At 41.8% G+C, this 22,734-nt stretch overlaps 2 protein-coding genes across 5 annotated transcripts in view; one reads left to right on the top strand and one right to left on the bottom strand.

The window, feature by feature from the left end:
* LOC309841318 (uncharacterized protein) overlaps window positions 1–22,734 on the bottom strand; it is a 42,871-nt gene that overhangs the window by 14,773 nt on the left and 5,364 nt on the right. Inside the window, exons 4-12 of the mRNA XM_082684198.1 lie at window positions 19,150–19,265; window positions 18,142–18,315; window positions 16,808–17,042; window positions 15,859–16,002; window positions 14,377–14,486; window positions 12,797–12,894; window positions 10,806–10,847; window positions 2,069–2,316; window positions 487–735 (exon numbers count right to left, since the gene is read on the bottom strand). Coding sequence (XP_082540324.1) covers window positions 487–735; window positions 2,069–2,316; window positions 10,806–10,847; window positions 12,797–12,894; window positions 14,377–14,486; window positions 15,859–16,002; window positions 16,808–17,042; window positions 18,142–18,315; window positions 19,150–19,265 — 1,416 coding nt within the window. The remainder of the gene's footprint in view (window positions 1–486; window positions 736–2,068; window positions 2,317–10,805; window positions 10,848–12,796; window positions 12,895–14,376; window positions 14,487–15,858; window positions 16,003–16,807; window positions 17,043–18,141; window positions 18,316–19,149; window positions 19,266–22,734) is intronic.
* The window catches only part of LOC309840423 (uncharacterized protein), a 339,186-nt gene continuing 318,613 nt past the window's right edge, over window positions 2,162–22,734 (top strand). For all 4 annotated transcript variants that reach the window (XM_082682490.1, XM_082682489.1, XM_082682488.1 and 1 more), the window contains exons 1-3: window positions 2,162–2,499; window positions 14,249–14,504; window positions 17,683–17,845. The gene's annotated coding sequence lies outside the window, so the exon portion shown is untranslated. The remainder of the gene's footprint in view (window positions 2,500–14,248; window positions 14,505–17,682; window positions 17,846–22,734) is intronic.

Below are 22,734 nucleotides of genomic sequence, written 5' to 3' on the forward strand. Positions count from 1 at the left end.
TTCATGCCTTGGGCCAAGCCCCAGCTAAGCAGAAGATAGTGGATTGCTGTGTGGATTTTGGTGTTTTTTTCTATTGAGCATTTTACAGGTGGAAATAACTCTGGAGTCTAGAGTGTGGCCAGAGCAGCAGAGATTAGCTAAGGGCTGTCCCTGAATTTACTAGAGCTCCAGGACCATTCATGCATTTCACAGGTAATTACTGAGCACCTGTAATGTGTCAGGTGCCATTTCCATGAGTTGGGGCTCTCTTGATAAACAAAGCAGACAAAGTTCCATGCTTCATGGGCTTTACGTTTTAGCAAGGGGAGATATAATACAGTGAACAGGAAATGTTATGGGATGATTGAAGGTGACGGTTGCTGAGGGAAGGCAAAGAAAGTACTGGAGATGCAGATAATTTGTTCTCTACTTGAAAATAGAAATAAAACAGATATTGCATAGGAGGGCAGATAATAAGTTAGGAGTCCTTTGGCCCAAGATACTCACTCAAACTCAGCAGGCTCTTGGAATTGACGAGACGGTCCATAAATACTTGACCTACCACTTGAGTTTTCTCAGAGAGATCATCAACCAGGTTTTCAGTCTTATTCACAATGAAGTTCACTTTTTTCCCTATTGTTTGTAAGTCACGTTTATCTAATACCTTCTTTTCCTTCAAGTCTTCCAAGAAGCCACCAAGCATGTTACTGGCAATCATCTTTATTTCTTTAACTGGGTCTTGTAGTGATCTCTTCTCTGTGAGGACAATACGATTTTAGGAATTGCAGGACGTTAGGTCTCTGATTTAGGTGCGTGGTTCTCAAATTTAACAAGGAATAGAGTATCTGAGAGGGCGATGAACAGAGCTTCCTGCACCCTATTCCCAGAAATCTGATTTGATAGGACAGGGTGGAGCACATCAATCTTTATTTCCACCTGTGTCTTAGGTGATATTAAAGTTACTGTTCTGAGGACCACACACAGAGAAGCACCGATCTTCCCCAAACCGATGCCTTCTACTGGTGGAGAAAGTGAGCCTCGGGGAAGGAAAGCAACTTAAACAACTTCATTAAGTTGCTCCATTAGTGATGGCTGCCTCATTTCAACTTGGTATCATCCGTGATTGCTTCCCTTCCTGTCACTTTTATCATTATCTCTTTTAAAAATGCACTGTAGGGACGCCTGGGTGGCTCAGTGGGTTGGGCCGCTGCCTTCGGCTCAGGTCATGATCTCAGGGTACTGGGATCGAGTCTCGCATCGGGCTCTCTGCTCAGCGGGGAGCCTGCTTCCCTCTTTCTCTTTGCCTGCCTGTCTGCTTGTGATATCTGTCTGTCTAATCAACAAATAAAATCTTTAAACAAAAAAACGCACTGTAGTTAGTATGTGTAGATGTAAAGCGTGGAAGTATTATCTATCATCTGTGAAAAAATGTACGTTTGTTTCCCTGGCCAGGGCTGGCAGGGTGGGTCTGTAGTCTGAGATTGAGAGCACACTTTGTGGCTGGCTTGCTCACTGCTGGAAACAAGAGGTCATACAGAGAGCGGAAATATGGAGGAAGTGAAATACACTGAAGAAATGGTTAGAAACCTCAGGGGACATCTCAGTGGCTCAGGGGATTAAAGCCTCTGCCTTCGGTTTGGGTCATGATGCCAGGGTCCTGGGATCGGGGCCGCTCATTGGGCTCTCTGCTCAGCCCCTCTCTCTCTGTCTGCCTGCCTCTCTGTCTACTTGTGGTGGTCTCTGTCTGTCAAAAATATAGGTAAAATATTAAAAAGAAAGAAAGCTCAGGCAGTATGAATTCAAAGAAAAGACTAAAATCTTAGGAATGTTCTGAGAACATAGGTCCAGAATTTTTACACTTCCTCCCCCCACCCCCCACAAAAGCTGTAGCTTCTCTGCTAAAAATGCTTTGTCTGATAGCACACTTGCTTGCTGTGCCCCAAGCTCCCCATCCCTCACATTCCCAGAGTAAAACAGCCCTGTCTCATGAGAGCCCCCTTCGGGGCTCCATCTCCTGTCCTGCCCTCCTTCCTGAGCTGTCACTCCCCCAAAACACAGACATAAATGCCAGAAAACCGGAGACACTCACCAGCCATTGCTGTTCTGTCTCTCTGGGTAGGAAAGTAGTGAAAATGAAAGCAGCCTTCTCCCTTTGCTCTCAGGGTTCTGGCATGCTGGTATTGCCTAAATGGGAAACTACAGCTTTTCAAGTTCTCTTTGTCTGTGTGGAGATAGAATTTGACTTTTCTGATACGTGTCTTACTTCTACTAGAAAACAGGAAGCAAACATGTCTTTCCTCTTCATTCTCACACAGTTTCTCTGTTCTGTTTTGCAGTCTATTTTGAAGTCAAATGGACCCTCTGTGCTACCCCGTAGCCACGAAATGGCAGAGAGGTCTCACCACAGACACCCACTCAGCCCCTGCAGTAAGGTGTAAGTTTGCAAGACTTAAGGGGAGCAGGAAACTGACTGGAGCCTGACAAATAGTGCTATTCCTGATACCATTTTTAAAAACAGAGGTATGTGATCTCTTCTCTCTTTCTTGATCTGTGTACTGGTCAGCACTGGGAAAATGTGTATATTTTACTATACTGACTCTTTTACTCAAGATTAGTTTTTTAAACAATAGGATGTTTGCTATAAAAATTAAATAATGCAAATTTTATGAAATGTAGTAAGATCATCGGTCTTCTTTAATCTCATGCCACAAATTAACCACAATTATATGCTTAGCTTACATTGGTAAGAATTCTTATCCTGTGCTTTTAAAAAGCACTCAGTATAGTTCTGATGTTATTGATGGCTGCTATCAGGAGTATCTTTGTTTCCTTTGGTCTGACTATAAACTCAACTCTGACTTGGTTTTGCCACTGTGATGCAGTAAATGGACCCTGTGAAGCTCTTTGCCAGGCCAGTAGACATGTAACCCATTTCTTCCTCTTGGACACGTGACTGTCCACATGAACAAGACTGGGATAGCTTGCTAGAGACATCACATGGAGATGCCTAACCCGTGTGCAGATGATCTCAGGCACTTGGATAACCCCAGAGACAAGAAGAACCACAGAGTTGATAATCAACTTGTGAACAATAGTAAAGGCCCATTGTTTTAAGTCACTGTGTTTTGGGGCAGTTTCTCACCAATAGAGAAACACATACTTACCAATAACTTTTTTCCCATGTCATCAACAGTTGGCTTTTTATAATTTCCCAATGTATGAAAGACATTTGCAAGAATTAAAGTACCTTAGGAACTATTTCATTTTTTTAATGACCATATAGTATTAACAGTGTTGATAGATTAATAAGGTTATTTTTTAATAGTTTATTTATTTATTTGACAGACAGAGATCACAAGTAGGCAGAGAGGCAGGCAGAGAGAGAGGGAGGAAGCAGGCTCCCTGCTGAGCAGAGAGCCCGATGCGGGGCTCAATCCCAGGACCCTGGGATCATGACCTGAGCTGAAGGCAGAGGCTTTAACCCACTGAGCCACCCAGGTGCCCTGATAGATTAATAAGTTTTAAATGTTCTATCAAAGTAATGTATGCAGCAGGCATCTAATTCAGTTGTACAGAAAAGTGCATAATAGAAAACATATTCTCAGTACAACTCTCCCATCTTCAGTCCCACATTCTACATGTAATTTCCCTAAATTATTCATTTTTGTTTTCTTATGCTGATTTTCAGATCTTTCAATAATGTGCATATTTTATCCCTCTGTTTTTTGATAGACCAAATACAACAATGTTCTTGACTACCTCTTATGAAAAATAAGATGTAGTTAACTTATCCTGCCTTACTCACCAGGCTGCCTAATATTTCATGATATAATGATTTTTAATTCTTTTCTTGATTAATTTTTAAATATCAAATACTATATTTAAAAATTACAAAATACACAAATAAGGAAATAATCCTGAAAGCAGCGAAAGAAAAAAAAAAAAACCCTTAACCTACAAGAGAAGACAAATAAGGTTGATAGCAGGTCTATCCACAAAAACTTGGCAGGCCAGAAGAAAGTGGCATGATGTATTCAATGTACTGAATGGGAAAATATGCAGCCAAGAATACTCAATCAGCAAGGCTGTCATTCAGAATAGGAGGAGAATAAAGATTTTCCCAGACAAACAAAAGCTAAAAAAGTTCATGACCACTTAAACACCCTGCAAGAAATATTAAAGGGGACTCTTTGAGTGGGAAAAAACAAAAGCAACAAAGACTAGAAAGAATAAGAGAAAACCTCCAGAAACACCTAATTTATAGGTAATACAATGGCACTACATTCTATTTATTACTATAACTCTGAATGGGGATACCTGAGTTCAGTAGGCTAATTATCTGACTCTTGGTTTTAACTCAGGTCATGATCACAGGGTCGTGGGATTGAGCCCTTTGCTGAGCTCTGTGATCAGTGCAGAGTCTACTTGAGATTCAACCTCTCCCTCTACCCCTCCCCCCCATCAAATAAATAATTAAATCTTAAAAAAATAATCACTCTGAAAGTAATGGACTAAATGTTCCACGCCAAAGACATAGGGTATCTGAATGGATGAAAGAAAGAACGAAAGGAAAAAAAAAGACAGAAAGAAAAGCAAAGCAAGGCAAGACCCATCTATATGCTGCTTATAAGAGACTCATTTTAGATCTAAAGTCACCTGCAGATTGAAAGTGAGGGAGTGGAGTGGAGAACTATCTATCATGGTAATGGATGTCAAAAGGAAGCTAAAGTAGCCATATGTATATAACAGACAAACTAGATTTTAAACCAAAGACTCTAATAAGAAATGAAGAAGGGCACTATGTCATCATTAAGGAGTGTATCCAACAGGAAAATCTGACAGTTGTAATATATAAGTCAATTAATAGTAAACATAAAGGAACTCATTGATAATAATACAATAATAGTAGGGGACTCTAATACCCCCACTTATAGCATTAGACAGATCATCTAAGCAGAAAATCAACAAGGACATGACACCTTGGACCATGTACCTCCATGGTGATGACCACAACAATGAATGACACACTGGACCATGTGGACTTAACCAATGCATAGAGAACATTCATCCTAAAGTGGCAGAGTAACCATTCTTCTCAAGTGCACATGGAACGTTTTCCAGAATAGATCACATACTATGTCACAAATCAGGCCTCAACAAGTACAAAAAAATTGAGATCATACCATGCATACTTTCAGAGCACGATGCTATGAAACTTGAAGTCAACCACAAGAAAAATTTTTGAACGATCTCCAGTGCATGGAGGATAAAGAACATTTTACTAAAGAATGAATGGGTTAACCAGTAAATTAAAGAAGAAATTAAAAAAAAATACATGGAAGCAAATGAAATGAAAACATGACAGTTCAAAACCTTGGAGGTGCAGGAAAGGCTGTCAGCAGAGGGAAAGGTATAGCAATATAGGCCTTCCTCAAGAAATAAGAAAAGTCTCAAATACACAACTTAACCGAAGATGTCAACATCACTCTGAAGTACTTCTAATTGGTCAGAGCGGTGATTGAGGATTAAACATTCAAATTGACAATGTGGAAGACACTGGTTACATTAACAAGAATTGTTTTTGATTCAAGGTTAGAGACAAAAGAGGGACTGGAAGTGATTTGAGAGAGAATAAAGGGAGTTTGGGGAGCTTTGAGGAGTTATGGGGAAGAGAGCGGTGTGTGTGTGTGTGTGTTGTTTAATGGGATCATTATAATGTGTTTTGTGACAATAGCAATGACATCATTCAGTGGGAACATGATGTAGGACAGCAATGGGACTATTATTGAACAATGTCGGTCAGCAAGCATGAAGGAGTTAAGTGGGAAGTGATGCCTTAGCCTTAGAATTATAGGAGAGAAAAGCAAGCATGTGTGACCAGCTAATAACAAAGTGGTAGATTTTGAGGCTAGAAATATTCTTCTCTGAATGGACAGTTACTGAGGGATCAGCCCCCAAAAGGTGGAAATACATCCCAACACAGTACTTGTCCAGAGATGATTCACATAGCCATAATAGTATAAATGCTTTTCATTGTTTCTTAGCATTGAGAGTTATTGTTTGAAAAAAGCACAGAACACTTGGTTATGGATGCAGAAGTCAGTGAAAATCTTAGGACGTTAGACACTGGAAAACAAAAATATGGGTTAAAAACAGTCCAATTTTAGATGAAGGGAATTGTATGGGTGTGACGATTATCAGCTCGTATACAGAGAATTGCATACGGAAAATTAAGCTACTCAGCAACATTTCCAAGAAGAAATGAGGGTTTATTTATTTATTTATTTTTTATTTCATATTATTTATTTTTCATTTCAAGTTTTTATTTAAATTCTAGTTAGTTAACATATGTGGTAGAATTGGTTTCAGGAGTAGAATTTAGTGGTCCATCACTTACACACACCACCCAGGGCTCTTCATAACCCGTGCCCTCCTTAATGCCCATCTCCCATCTAGCCTACCCCCTCCATTACAGGTCCCTGCAGGCAAGCATCTCTTATGGTTTCCTTCCCTCTGTCTTTTGCCCCTTTCCCTGTGTTCACCTGTTTGTTTCTTAAATTCCACGTATGGTGAAATCACATGGTATTTGTCTTTCTCTGACTGACTGATTTCATTTAGCATAATAAATTCTAGTTCCATCTATGTTATTGCAAATGATATTTCATTACTTTTATGGCTGAATAACATTCCATTGTACATATATATACCACATCTTTATCCATTCCTCTGTCAACATTTGGGCTCTTTCCATAGTTTGGCTATTGCTGATAACATTACCATAAACATTGAGGTGTGTACACCTTTGAATCTGTATTTCTGTATCCTTTGGGTACATACTTAGTAGTGCCATTGCTGGGTTGCAGGATAGTTCTAGGGTTTTTTTATTGTTGTTATTGTTGTTTGAGAGGAAGCATGCATTGGGGAATGGTGAGAGGCAGAGGGACAGAGAATCCTAAGCAGGCTCCACACCCAGGGCAGAGCCGGATGCAGGGCTTGATCTGATGACCCTGCGATCATGACATCAACCAAAATGAAGAGTCAGACTCTAAACTGACCCAGGTGTCCCCTATTTTTACCTTTTTGAGAACCCTTTATACTGCCTACCAGAGTAACTATACCATGTTGCATCCCCTGAAAAGTGTAAGCGTTGTATTATTATTGGGGGGAGCGGGGAGGCACTGTTAAGTTTGATAATTTCTTCACAGATTTTAGATACTAACCCGTTCTCAGATATGTCCTTGCAGATATCTTCACCATCCCACATGCTGCCTTTTAGTTTTGTTCATTGTTCCCAATCACTGTGTGTCTTGATGGAGTCCAATGGTTTGTTTCGCTTTGTTTCCCTTGACGGAGCTTTACATCATGTCCTGATTTGTAGTTAGGCAGTGTCCATCCCTTCAACACAAAATTGTTTTCTTAGCTCTTCTTACTGTTGTATTTTCTAAACAAGGCATACAAATAAACTGTCCAGGGCGCCTGGGTGGCTCAGTGGGTTAAGTCGCTGCCTTCAGCTCAGGTCATGATCTCAGTGTCCTGAGATTGAGTCCTGCATCGGTCTCTCTGCTCGGCAGGGAGCCTGCGTCCCCCTCTTTCTCTCTGCCTGCCTCTCTGCCTACTTGTGATCTCTCTCTGTCAAATAAATAAATAAAATCTTAAAAAAAAATAAAAAAGTAAACTATCCAGTTTGAGAAAATTTCCTGTTAGGTTTTCTTTGTTATTCTGTTGGGTTTATAGATTAATTTGGGTAGGAAATTGAAATCTTTACATTTGTCTTCTAATCAGTGTTGAGGATATCCTTCACAGTAGTTAAATCTTCTTTACATGTCACTTGGTGATTTTTTAAAAATATTTTCCATGCATACCTTGCAAGTATTTGTTTACAATTACCTTCAAATATCTTATGATGTAAATTGCTATTTGCAAGAAGAGCCTTTAAAAAGCAAACACTTCCTATCATCTTTTAAATACAAGAATGCTGTTTTATTTTGTATATTGATCTGAATTCTTATAAATCCAGGGAATATATTATTAATTTGAAGAGATTTTTAGTGAATAAAATCATATTTTTCAAGAACAATGATGATTTTATTTTTGTGTTCCATACTTTTACTTTCAGCTTTCTTGGCTTGGAACTCTAGTGCAAAACTGAATAGAAATATTTTTTTACTTGTATCTTATTCAAAGGTAATCCTCAAATATTTCTGCATAAGGAGGCTATAGATTTTCACACATTGTTTTTCCTGTACTTCTATTTTGTTGGTTGACTTCTTATTAAATATATGCATTAGATTAAGGAATTGCTTTTCTTCTTGTTTTTCTAAGGTTTTAATTATTCTTTATCATAAATGAATTCTCAGTACTATTATATGCATTTATAAACTTCTTAAAATTATTGCATCTACTTTTTAAATTTTATTTCGAGGAAAGCTGTCCTAAATATGTCTCTTATTAAACTGTAACCACATCCTTAGAGTAAATGCTAGTATCGTCAAATACTAATTAATAAATATTAGTAGTATTTCAGATACGGCTAGATTTGTTTTGCTAACATGTTTTTTAGAATCTTTACATGAGTGTTTATGAGAAATCAGCCAATATTTTTCTAACTTCTCCTCCTCTTCTAACATTTTGTTTCAGTTTTGTATAAGGCCTATAAGAGATTTTAAGAAGCATACTTCTCTTTTTCATGTGGAACTGTTTATTGAAAGTAGAATGAATCAGTTTCTTAGAACTTCTGTAAGACATGTCTTTACAACAATTTGGGTCTACTCATCATTTTTGCAGATGAATATGACAAAGAAAAATTCATTTATTTAATGTTTATGGGTCAATTTAGCTTTTTATTTTATCATGTATTAAGTTTATTAATTTACCTTTTCTAGAAAGTTTTCCGTATATTTCCTCTGTGTTATGTGTGATATTCTCTGATAATTATTTTTAAAGATTTTATTTATTTATTTGACAGAGAGAGATCACAAGTAGGCAGAGAGACAGGCAGAGGGGGAGAGAGAAGGAGGCTCTCTGCTGAGCAGAGAGCCAGGTGTGGGTCTCGATCCCAGGACCCTGAGATCCTGACCTGAGCCAAAGGCAAAGGCTTAACCCACTGAGCCACCCAGGTGTCCTTTCTCTAATTTTTTTTTTTTCTGTATTTATGTCTATCTATATTCATCATACCTTTTTATCTTGAATATTGCCTCTATGCTAATTCTTTTCTTTCACATTCAGTCTTGGCTGTCTGTAATTTCATTAGCCCTTTAAAGGGCCAGTGTTTGCTTCAGTGACCTGCTCAGTCCTTTGTTTCATTACAATTTCATTCATGCGTTCTTTTGAATCCGTATGATTTGCTTACTTCTATTTATGTATTGGTTCAGTATTTTCTGATTTCTTAAGTCGAATGCTTAGTTTGTATGTTTTTCTTCCTGGTTTTTGTATGTGCCTATATGTACACATAGTTCTATGTTTGGAATCTGTGTGCGTATGAATGTGTATTTTCATTCTGTGCTATATACAGATGTGAGGCAGTCTTTCTGTTATTGGGTTTCTAGTATTACCACTTGGTAGTCAAAGACTGAGGCATCTGTGAAACATATTTTTGAATCTTTGTGATGTGACTTACATGTCTACATGAGCAGGCCAAGTCCAGATATAAAGCCAGCATGAATTTTTGTAGTATTAGTTAATCCTTGCAATTCAAAATTCAGTTAACCCCTACAGTTCAGAAACCCTACAATTTTAGTCTGTCCTTGCATTGGAGAGACAACACAGCACAATGGTTAATAACTCAGATTTCAGAGTAAGTCCAGAACTTTCACTTGCTAATTGTGTGACCTTGGACAGGTCATTTAAGCTCTAAATTATCTGTAAAACGAGGATGTTGATAGTAATTACAGGGCTGTTGTAAGGCTTAAATTAGTTACTCATACACAAAAATCCCTTTTAATAATCGAAATCTTTACAATAATCTTGACATTCAATTAACTTTTATAAATTTTAACTATGATGTTTCTATTTGACATCCAGAGCACCTTTTTTTTTTTTTAAATTTAGTTCAGCTATGTGCTAAAATTTCTATCCAGCATTCTCCGTGAACATGGTAGAAGTGGTGTATCTCCTTACGTAGTAGTTCTAGTGGCCATGTAGCCAAAATTCCTCTACCAACATTCATCCTGCCAGAAGAGTAGACATTCCTCCTTCCACTGCTAACACTCCCTTGCATTTTCTGTGGTGTTTCTAATTGCATTTGTGTGTTTATACAAATACACTGAATTTACACCATCTTGGACAAAAGCCCAACTTATTTTAGATGACAGTCAGGGGCTTGCTAAAGGATAAGATTTTCCTGAAATGTAGAAAGTGCAGAAGTCTGGGGAAAAAGTACTTAAGAAAAACAGGAGAGCAAGAAGAAAGATACATGGGATTAATTTGAACTCACACTTTACTGAAGAAAAAGAAAAAAAGAGCTCCACCTATAATGTTGGCCAAGTAATAAATTAGAAAACTTCTTCTAGATCATTCTGTAGGTCCAGGGTCTGATAAGTATATAAGTGAGGAGCTGACCAATTTATAGTTCTTGTCTCTGGACAGGTACTGCCTCTCATCACCCTATTGCTAAGGTCAAGTCATGGCCGGTTATGTTCCCCCAGGAAATGCACACACCCCATGAGTCATAAAACTGGAAAATCCAGCTTACGTCTTCCACCTGATTTCCATTCAGCCACCATTTTAACGGAAATCCTATTCTCTGCTAGAGGATGTAAAAGACAGTTCATTTGTTTTCTTTTTATTGTAATACAAAAGGTCACATGAGCATGCTTTGGTCAAGGTACTTTCCGAAGTTGGTCAAGACGGGCTGCGCTGCCTGCGATGGCCTGAAGGAAAGAAAAAGAGCAGAATCAAGACAACAATCCCGGAAAGACCTCAGTCTGTCTCTTCTCATGGCTCCATTCCCGTCCTCTTCTGGGTGGCTCTTGCCACTTCCTTTGGCTTCTAGTTGTGACTATTGTCGTCTACTCACCCGAAAGTACTCCAGGTGATCTTTGCGAAATCTCTGTTACTAGATTATGTCATTTCTTTTTTTTTTTTTTTTCTTTTTTAAAGATTTTTATTTATTTGATAGAGAGATCACAAGGAGGCAGACAGGCAGGCAGAGAGAGAGGGGGGAGGCAGGCTCCCTGCTGAGGAGAGAGGCTGGTGCGGGGCTCGATCCTAGGACCCTGAGATCATGACCTGAGCCGAAGGCAGAGGCTTAACCCACTGAGCCACCCAGGCCCCTGATTATGTCATTTCCGTGTGTAAGAGCACTTGAAACACCCTCTCTGTCTCACTCGGGATAAAACATTTGAAACCTTTACCACATGACCACCAAGGTCCACGTGAACAGGCTTCCCACCACTTTTCTGAATTTGCCTCTTCCATTTCCATTGATCTCATTCTCCCCCAGGTTGCTGCCTCTTGACACTTCTTTAGACATGTGAGGCCCGTTTCTGCCTCAGGGTGTTTATACTTGCTGTTTCCTGAGGTGGGACACTTTTCCCCCAACAGGTACCCCAAGGTCTGCCCCCCCCACCACAACCTGTCCATTCCTTGTTCTGACTATATCATTTTATCACTTGAAGGAAATTCTGCCTAAATGATCTATCTGTAGCCCGACAGCATCCTCCCTCTGGGGCTCTTTAACCTCCTCCATTTCTCTTAGCTCTTCTCCCTCTCAACGCAGGATCTGTTTCCTGTGTGGTTAGAGTCTGTCCCCCCTTGCACGAGCGCATGTCTCAGAGCAAGGACTCCACTTGCTTTGTTGCCTGGTATATTGCCAGCATCTGGATCAGAACCTGGAACGTAGTCGGTGCCAGATACATACGAGTCCCATAAACAAGCCAGTTCCTCCATGTGGTTCTCTTGCACTCATTAGGCCTTAGCAGCTATTACACTGAAGTATCTGGGCAACTGCGCTGGGACCGTGTCAGAAAGCCAGGGCGGGAGATGGCAGGGGCACACACTGAACCACTGAGATCAACCTCATGATAAAACAGAATTTAAGTGATGTTTCTGAGAGGCAGACTCATAATTGCTTATAATAATATAAAGCAGCTGTGAGTAAGTGAAATAATTTGGGGTCTAACTTGGGGTCTAACTTGGGGTCTAAATTTGGGGTCTAATTTGATATACCCATTCTAAAATATTTTGACCAAAACTAATAATAACAACAATACTACTACGTGTGGTGGTGGGTGCTCAGGGGGTTCATGCAGAGCATGTGCAGTTGTGAGAGCACAGTCCGAGGGTGAGATCCGCTCCGTGGGAGTGGTATGGAACCGGAGTCTGCCTCCACACGGGGTAGCTTTTGTAGCATCTGGCAGCGGTCGCTCAGAGCGGCGACGTGACACGTGTGCACTCAGAGGACCAAAGTCCTGCTCTCTCCCTGCTCCTGTGTTTCCCATGTTCTCAGGATCTGAGGCAATGTGTGGAAACTCGGTATGTGGGAGGGGTGGGCAAGGGAGGGAATGAGAGAGATGAATGCAAGTCAGTGGAAACATGAGGACATTTCTATTTTAATAATTGCTACGCTGTGTCCTGCACAGTTCATTACTTCCTGACTTGGTTTCGCTCAACTAACCCAACGGCTCGATTGTGGAGGTGGAGGTAGGATTCAGATGCACAGAAGTAGAGTAAAAACAGCAACTAACCACCAAACTACATCAACCAGGAACACTGATGGAACCAACTAAGCTGTCAGCCGCCACTTGGTCATTGGACCTCACCACCAATATGACTTTCCCACTTACTGCACCTGCCAACAGCTCTCAGCACTTACCGTTTTCAGTTGCCAGGGAAGAGATAGAAAGGTCTTGTCAGAGAACTTCGTTCAATGGTGGGCATCTGGGCTTTGACATCTGGTTTTTCAAATGATTGTTGTACCTAAAAACAAAAAGAGAGTCTAGATGATGCCTCTTACGAATTCTCAGGAAAAATTTTTCACCATGAGCCAGAAAATTCTGGGAATTCAGGGTGCTCCTAGGGTTGATGCGGCCAGCCCCATGGACACTCAGACTCTTTGCCAGTGCTGCCCTACCTCTTAAAAGTGATACCTGGTGTCAGAATATGTCCTTTTTCTCAAACACTTTATGTCTAATCCAAGCCCTTTCAAACTCTATTTCCTGTTTTCTGTTTGTGATCTGACAATTAGTTTTCCCCTGGGGTCGCTTCATGAGAACTGGATCTTGAGAATTCTCTACTTTCTATGTCTACCAGGGTTAACTCCTCAATTTAGTGAAACTCAAATCCCAGGATTTTGTTAAGTCCAGAACACTGAGTAACTTTCATATCCCTGCCACCAGGCTGACTTAAAGTCTTTTGCCACAGGCTGATCAATGAGATCCTGCTGACCCTAGATCGCTTATTTCTAGTCTTTCCTGGAAATGCCCTTCCAAGTGCAATGTCCAAATCCTACTCATCCAAAGGACTTAGCTTGCTAAGTTCCTATTTAGAGACCCCAACTCATGTCATGCTGCTGACTTCTCCAATTTACTCGTGGTATTGCCTTCTTCTTCCAGAAGAGTGTAACTGTTCTCTATGTTTTTGATTGAAAACACAACCACAGTTTTCCATGTTCTTAATAGCAATCCCTTGTTCCTTAAAAAAGGGGAGAACATCTATTTATTTATTCAAGCATTTTTTCATTCAATGGATATTAATTCCTATGTGCCTGAATGTCGCATTTAGCAAATTCCCGCTTTCGTAAATTCACATTTGAGTGAGTAAATACAGATTTTTTAAAAAATGAGCCTATAAATACATATACTAAGTGCATGGAGGGAAGAGCCACGGAGGAAAGTAAACAGGGAAAGGGGGCCACTAAGGAGTGTCCAGAGCTGGGGAAGCAGCATCAGGTCCCCCTTCTGGACCACCCCATTCACATGTCCTCAGACTTTTCTTTACAGATTCCATCACAATCTATAACCACACATTTGTTTGTTGGCATACTTGTTCAGTGACCATGTGTCTCACAAACGATGTACCTGCTACAGAACCTTAAGGTCACACGTGTCTCCTTCACCCCTTTGTCACCAGGAGAGAGCCCACAAATATGCCAGCCAGTTCATATTTATTTAATAAAGTAAACAATGAAAATTAATGCAAATACCTCCCACTCTTTGAAACTTAAGAACTTATACCCCATGACATACAAACTTATATTTTATATTATTTCTTTTATATTTTGATCTCTTGCTATAGTGCACTGACATTTTTCTTTTCCTTTTTTCTCAATCAGGTTTTAAACACCTAGATGACAGGAACCAGGTCCCACTCCACTTGTGTTTGCCTGACCAGTTCCGACATTGTCACCTGGCAAAGGCTTCCTGAACAGACAAATGACTAGAAGAGGAAAGACAAGCTTACCTTCTGAAATACTTCTATTAGGTGATTACACCAAGAGTATTTCTGGAAGCATGTGATGAGTTGTGCAATGAAGAGAGATCCCTTTGTGACGTGTCTCCAGGATACGTTATCTATGAAGAGAGGAGGTGGTAAGCCTTGGGCTGGGGCCTTCACTCTTACTTCGCTTACAGTTTTTCTAAAGTATAGCTTGGTAGTTATCTCGGTGTCTTTAGGAGAAGGAGCTATAACCCTACGTTAACTCATTTTTTACAGACAGGAAGCAAATAGACAAATAAAAAGCTAGCAGAGGTTGAACTAGCAGGGCAGCCCATCAGAACTGCAAAAGATGACCCAGGATTCCTATCGTATTGTTAGGACTGACTGACTTTTGACTCTGTGCCCTCTGTTATCCACTTGGCTTCCAAAAGAGGTCTGAGAGATCATTGGAATTATCCCAGTTTACAGAGGAAAAGCTAGAAGCTCAGAAGGATTCAAGACTGTCACCACATTTACACAGGTGGCCATTTACAGACTAATTACTGTGCTGTCTTTCATAGTGTCATCAACAAAATAGGTGAACAGACCGAAAAAAAACTTTTCGAGGGGTTGGATACATTCATGGCATGGATTGTGGTGATAGCTTCACAGATATATTCTTATCTCCAAGCTCATAAAGTCCTAGCAGATGTCAGTCATATTTCTATAAAGTGATTTAAAAAGACTGAAAATAAAAATTTGCAACTTAGAAACACCCAAATGTAAGGTTTCTTCAGATGATTACATAGAGGTCAAGAACTAAACACTGCTCTACTGTTAGTACATCAAATACGCCCCAAGGTATCACTTTCTACTTGTTTTAAAGGGGGCATCTATGGGGCGCCTGGGTGGCTCAGTGGGTTAAAGCCTCTGCCTTCGGCTCAGGTCATGATCCCAGGATCCTGGGATCGAGCCCCGCATCGGGCTCTCTGCTCAGCAGGGAGCCTGCTTCCTCCTCTCTCTCTGCCTGCCTCTCTGCCAACTTGTGATCTCTGTCTGTTAAATAAATAAATCTTTAAGGAAAAAAAAGCGGGGGGGGGGGTCATCCACACTGGGCTGGGGTGTGTGATGGAAGGCTTGCATGATCCTCTGAGAAAGGGCAGCCAGTCCCAGGATCCAGAAAAATTCTCCTCAAACTGTTAAATGGATTTAGTAGAAAAAGGAATCAGTCATTTGTTTTAAGGTGATATATGGGAAAGGAGGTTCCTTGCATTAGGTTGTTTTAATGTTTGGTGTACCTTTGACTCGAAAGCACAACCCTTATAATAAAAGTACGATCTTAGAAAGTAAAGGGAAAAAACAGAATCTTCGTCTCCATAGAACAGATGAGACAAGATTTAAACAATATCGACAATACACAAAATTTGCCTCGGATCATTGCTGTGCGGAGCCTGTTTTGATTTTCTAGAATCGTTCAGGGGTCCCCTCAGGCCCACAAATCCCTGTGTGCCCTGGAAAGACACATACGTGGGGTCGAGGAGCAGAAAGCAACGAAGTCCTTTTCCACGTGGACCCTGTGGATGGCGTCACTCTCCAGGAATAGAGGTTGATGGGAAAAGCTGTCGGCAGAGGCTGCTTTCGAGTCACTGACCCACGCTTCCCCAAGATTTTCTGTGGAGACATCAAATTTCTGCACACTGTGTGCCTCTCAGGATGACTAGAGCAATTGCCCACAACTTTGTTGCTAAGCAGTTATTCCAACCAGTTAGACACACACACACGCGTGCACACACACACACACACACACACAGCGCTCTGCCCTTCTCTAGGGTCCTTCAGCAATGTGCCAGTTAGCGCTGACAGCATCGCAAAACTGGAAGGGCCCGTTTGTGAGGAAGACAGCAGAAGTTAAAGCCTTATTTGCCTAATTTCAGAGAGCGTGGTTACATTTTTTAAGCTAAGTTATGTTTGTTTCCTTTTCCCCCAAAACACTGCTCCACAAAGCAAAAGGACAGTTGGAAGTCAGGAGAAAAGTTTTTTGTTTTTTGGGTTTTTGTTGTTGTTGTTGTTCCCGCACCTTCCCACTCATTTCCCTTCCAATATGCCTGAGGAAAAAAGACGCCGCTAGTACATCCTATGCTCACTTTCAAAGGAAATTCTTCTCAAGCCAGAGATTGTCAAAATGTAAAACGTTAACAAGGAAAGCCCTCATTAAGATCATTTTGTTCCAGGATTTGAATATTTGTGTTTAACTTCTATTTAGGGATGCTAGTGGTCTTCTTGAATTGAACAGAAATGTGTCCACTGATGGGACAGATGCTCCTGATGTTAGCCCCTAGGGCAAGTTTCCTGCTAATTCAGTCTAGTTTGTTTGCCCCGAATGGGGTCTAAGATCGTCTCCTCTAGAAGCAAAGCACACATCACTGTTCTCAGCAGACACCGGCATGACCTCTGGGGTTTCCCTCTTAGAACTCACCACCTCTGCAGGCCTGGATGATGATGACCTTGGGTTTGTCCCTGAGGTTGTGGCAGTTGATGTTGTTGAAGATCTGGAAGATGGTGTCATAAGGCAGCACGTCCTGATTTTCCGGGCTGAACGCCGTCCCGCAGATTCCGCTCAGGATGCCGTGAGACATGAGCACCAGGAACGTGCTGTCCGAGGACTTGTGCTCTGGGCGGGAGGCGAAGGCCCGCAGCTCTGACTCCATACCCTGGAAAAAACCACCAGATCTTACTTTGCTAGGAGAAGCATTTCAGTTGGTCTCACCTCCTGCTTATCACAAGCAGCAGCGTAAGAATCGTCCAGAACGCCCCACTCACTACGCCTCCAGGCACTGCTTGCTCCAGGATGGGTTTTCTTTCTAAAATGGAGGGGGTAGAACTTTCCAGTCCTGATGGTGATACATAAACTGTCCTCTTCATACATTTTATGGTCACTTTTTGTCACCTACATACTTTTTCCTTTCCGTCTCTCAGTACTTGATAGGAGTCTTGTGTCATAAATGCGTCCTCCCAGTACCCTTGTAAAACCGTTCTCACTATGCTTAGAATAAAATCAAACCTCTGATGTACAAATACTCCTCTCTCACCGTGCCTCGCCTCCCCCAGGTTCCAGCTGCCCTGGTGTTTCTGTACGGCTCCTGTGTAGCTTCCCCTCCGATCCAGAACACAGGTCATCCCCAGCTATCCAGGGCATGCGGTTCCCAGACTCATGGGTCCGCTTCCGTATTAACTCCCTGAAGAGCCCATCTAAAATCAGGTTTGCTGGGATCCCCACTCACTAGTTTGCTGCCATGTTTCCTTGTTCTTTTTTCTCTTTACTTACTTTTAACTTTCTTTTCACTCTTCCAGGGATGTACCAAATCTGTGACACGTTCTGTTTTGCTTTCGGTATGATCATCCCACACCAAGCAAGCCCAGAGCACTGGAGCTGGGAGCTGCCTGTCTCATTCACAGACCTGTGCCCAGTGCCAGGAAGAGACCCTGGGACCCAGCTGGGACTGGGCACGTAATGGTGAGTACACTGCCATGACACTGACATCACACTCGGATTTCCTGGGACTGTTGGGACGGACTCCTAATCATCCCGCTTTGGAACTGAGGATTGTCTAGATACACATGCCAGCCACTTTGCCCAGTTATGGAACTGACGATATTAGAGCTCAAGAAAGACATGTTTCTTACTTCCATGTCTTTAACACACACACACACATAAGGATGTCAAGGTGTTTGCCTAACATGCTGAAGCTAACATGTTCGTAGTAGGATGTGCGTTGAATATACACTTAGGGGCGGGTGAGGGGCCCCGACCTCAGCAGTGAGTTTCTGTTTCACGTCCACACTGTAGCCGAGGCCTTCCAGCAGATTCTTCATCCCTGCAATGTCAGTTTCGGCCCCATTCCTGGGCGGAAGATGATCAAACTCTATATTGCATATGATGAGAGCCAGCCGAGTACGATCATTTCTCTCCATTATTGGGTAAATCTGCAGGAAACAGACATACGGTGAGTCTGACTTACCTCAGGCTCCTTTGAAACCCTCATCTGCTGGTCACTGTTACTGCGCTAAGGGCTCCTTGAGCTGCCCAGTCCTCTCTCCTGTACCAGAAGACCCTGCTCTCCTATTTCTTTGTAATGGATTGAGTTGGCAGTAGTAAGAAGTGCAGACGGGAGCTAAGTTATCTTTTAAGAGCCCACAGCAGGACCCAGTAAAGAGCTGGGATGGTTCCTTAAGAATCTTCAGGAGACTAGAAGACTTCCTACCCTCTCCTCTCTCTTCTCTACCTAGTCAAGTCTGTCTTCACATTCAAGATTCAGATACAATTCTGTAGAAGCCAGGAGACGCTTGCCACTGGCTCCAGCTAGAAATGAATACATGAGTGGTCTTTCTTCCTCGGTAACATTATTATTTGGGTACTTTTTTTTTCTTAAAAACACATCAACATACAATGCTATGCAGATTTTAACTATATTTTAGAAAATGCTTCATGTCTAGGCTTTTCAACTAGAATGCAACCATTACTCAGCCATATTCTCTCATAAATACTTCGCTTCGGTAACGACAGCTAAAGTTGTCCTAAATCACAAATAGATTCGAGAACAAATAAATGAACAAGATGAGACATCTGCATTCTGTCATGGGGTTGAAAGAGAATCGGAGTCTGTGTGAGGTCCACATGATTTCCTCCTTGCTCAGAGCATCTAAGGATAAGATTGCCACTCTCCTCATTCCCAACTCTGCCATCAGTGTTTTAGGAAATTGTGTGGTGGGAACAGTTGTTTCTCTTTTATTCTCAATGTCGTGGACCCAGCACAGCACCTCTGCAGCCTCTTTTTTAGAGAGTTTCACGAATTCTTCATGAGGACAAAGCTTGAGCGTATTGGGAGGTTCTTCTGGCTCACGTGGCCCCAAAAGCTGCACGGTGTCCTCAAAAGCTGCAGGATATAGCATGAATCATCAATTAGGATATCTGCCTTTGGGACCCAATTTTCACTTAAGAATACTGACAGAGGAGGGAGATGATGGGAAGATCTTTCAGCGCGTAGGGCTTATAATTATGTCCAACTTCTAGTGTAAGGAGGTGTATTTTGAGTAGGAAAGAACAGGATGATTTAGTAGAGGAAGCAGATCCCCCTGAAAATGCAAGTGTAGGTTTCTGAGAATTCTGAGGAAAATACTTTCATAATTTGGGATCAGATTTAGCCTTTCTGTATTCAGCAAAAACAGTTTGATTTTTCCAGTGGTCTTACTCTGGGGTTCTCATTTGTCCATGTGGAGCTTCTATGGTCTCTGAACAAGAACTGCCTGAGTTAAGATTTACTGGAGTGCTGTCCCTTAGAAATGAGACTGAGCCACATGTGCCATTCAAAATTTTTGTCATGTCCATGGTCAGAAACAAAAAAGAAACCAGTGAAATTAATTAATAGGGTATTTAATTAATAGGATGCAAAATCACATCCTCTCAGCATGTGTTACTTGGTCATGGCTCCGGCCCGGAGTCACCGGGTGTGGCTGGCAGCTCTGCTCTAAGAGAGAGTGCCTTCCTGAGTCCACTCCCAGCTCACGTGGCACAGACAGACACCCACGCACGCGTGGAGCGGAATCTCCAACTGTGTGCACTTGCGACCTTCGTGGAGGAGACAGGCCGCGGTGGCTCCTCACCCAGCTGCGAGGTCAGTGACTTAAAGGAGAAACTCGAGTAACCAGCCCTACGTTCCAGGGTTGACCAGATGGTTGTCTGTCAGGGACCCTAACATACTCTGGGTGTCCTTGCCCCCAACATGTGAACCAACCAGCACAGTTTTCGACCTGTGTTTTTCCAATGTGAGAAAATCCCTCCTACCATGTGGAGAAGTTTGTCTCTGACTCATCCTGACCTAATTCCTAGAGTAATGTAGGACTGTCAGACCCTGCGTGGCCTCCCTTAACTGAGACTGTGCAAGAAGCCGGGAAAGTCCTGAGCCCGCCCTTGGAGGAATGAGGAAGAGCTCTTCATAGACAGAACTGAGCAGTTTGCCAATAGCTAATGTAACAAGGTGTTTGTCCATTAAAGGAATAAATTTTCATGCTCAGTGACACAAGCCAACCAAGAAGTCTTTTACTTAAACGACAAAAGCAATGTTATCTTATTTCATTCATTCGTTTCCATTGGTTTTTAAATCACATTCTTGTGATAAATGTCTTTCTACATTGAATGATAAACACCCAACCTCTGTAGATGTAGCAGATTGTAAGTTCTTAAGGAAGCTAGATGTTCTGAACATTTCTTAAACAGAGACATGTACACTCCCTTTGTATTCCAGAAGATTCCACCAATGCAAGGTCGTCCAGGGTCCTGGGCTAGTCTCTGGTCAGAGGGTATGTTTTCCCAGCAGAAGTCACCTCTGTTTCCAGGATTGGTGAACATCCTAATTAATAAGCATCAGTTCCTAAGGACCATGTTGTATCTGGGTACAGGTACTGCGTTTGCAGATAAAATTGGGGATTAGATAGGATTTCTATCTCATATTTAGTTAACATGAAAATGAGTCCCTCGGTTACAACATAATAAGTGCTATAGTGCAGCCTGCTGCCCAAAGGGGGTTCCATTCGCCCACAAAAAGAAATGAGAGAATTCAGAGTTCAGATAAAAATTTTAACTTTCTTCTCAATTACTTAATGAAATGCTCAAGAAACCCCTTAAAGTGATACAAAAAGGAAGAAACTGATGCAATGTAACACAAAGCCATCTCTCTTGACCAGTTGGCGTCCAAATAGCTATTCCTCAGACTAACGGTGCCTGTTGCATCGTATGTACATATATGAGTTTGTTAAATGAAATGAATCAGAATGATATCCATGTCCAGGAGGCCCAGCCAAGGTCTTTCTGTACGTCAGTAGCCCAGCTCACCCAGCTCCCCAGGCTTCGGGTGCCACCTCAGACTCTGCCGATAGCCTGAACTTTTCAGTTTGGTGTTCATGGTGATTCCTGGGGGCCTCAGATTATTCGAAGCTCCTATGACTTCAGTTTCAATTCCCATTTGCTGAGTGATCTCGGATTTTTTTTTTTTTTCAAAATTGTCTCCATTCCATCCCCGATTTAAGAGGAAATGATAAGCCTGCATAAGGACCAGCTCATGTATTAATGAGAACAGAGCCAAGGTCATCATATTGGAGCTCTGTCCGACCAGCACGTGTGTCCTGGTGGGCACCCCTTCCCCATGAGGGACTCGTTGAAAAAGCGTATTTGGTACAGTGAGAAAGCTAGAGTTTTCTATTGCCTTTAGTTTATTATTATTTATTATTATAGTTATTATTATTGATCAACTCTGAGATGTCAGGGCTAGGGTTTGAACTTATCCTCCGTAGCGGATCAAGTCTGCCGCTGGTGAACTTGGCTTAGAGGCTATTTAGGTTCTAGTAATATTTATAATTCAATCTAGGTCAGAAATCTTCAAGAGTTTTAATAGATTGGGCACTTGTCAGCTGTTCTCCTGATCATGTTTTTGTGACACACGGGAATGAGTAAGCACTAAAAAGATCTAAACATTAGAAGTGAAGTAATACTTGTGAGAACTAATATTTCCTGGGTGCCTTTTCGTTATGTGTCGTGTTCATCCTGTGTTTCTTCCCGGCCTCCCGTGTGGTCTGCACTCTGCCAAGAGCTACTCTTCCCTTGTGAAGAAAACACTTGTGCTCTAGACAGAGAGACTTGCTGGATTATCATTCTGTCCACCGAGATAGAAAGGGTTAGAAGCAGAACAGATCTGATGGGGGAAATCAAGGGTTTAACTCTGTAGACGTAAGTTTGTGAAGTCAATGGAGTCTTTGGCTGGAAACGTTGGTTGTGCAGCTAGAGCTAAGTGTGTCTGGAGCTCAGAGGAGAGTTCTGGATGAGGGCTACTGTCTTCAGAGTTGTCCGCCATGATGTCCCTCGCCTGTGAAAAAGTTACCAGAATTGTCACTATGTCACAGATGCTGAGACTGATGCCCAGTGAGATGAAGAAGCTGGAATGAAATCATGGAGTGTCTACAGGGGCAGAATCTGGGTTCACGTGCAGATATCCTTTAGTCCCCAGAGTCCACAATCCGCTCTTCTATAAGTAACAGAAGCACAGGGACCTAACTTGCTAGCTAACTGGGAAGTGGGTCCCCTCCCACAAAAGGCAAGGTGGCCTCTCAAAGGATGATGACCAGTTTAGTAAAAATTATATGTTAGTAATGGAAAGATGGTGGGATTATGGAGGACCCCGGAGGGACCTTGGAGTTAAGTAGAATCTGGAAAATTTGAGACACCCATCATTAAGTGATTTCAGTTTACCTTTTACACTGGTGGAATATTTGTCCATATTAATGAAAGTTTGGACAAGGGCTTGACCTGCCTCCTGCCATTTCTGTCGCACAGATTTCAGAAAGACCTGAGGC

The sequence above is a fragment of the Mustela nivalis genome (genome assembly GCF_964662115.1).
Source record: "Mustela nivalis genome assembly, chromosome: 9".
Lineage (NCBI taxonomy): Eukaryota > Metazoa > Chordata > Mammalia > Carnivora > Mustelidae > Mustela > Mustela nivalis.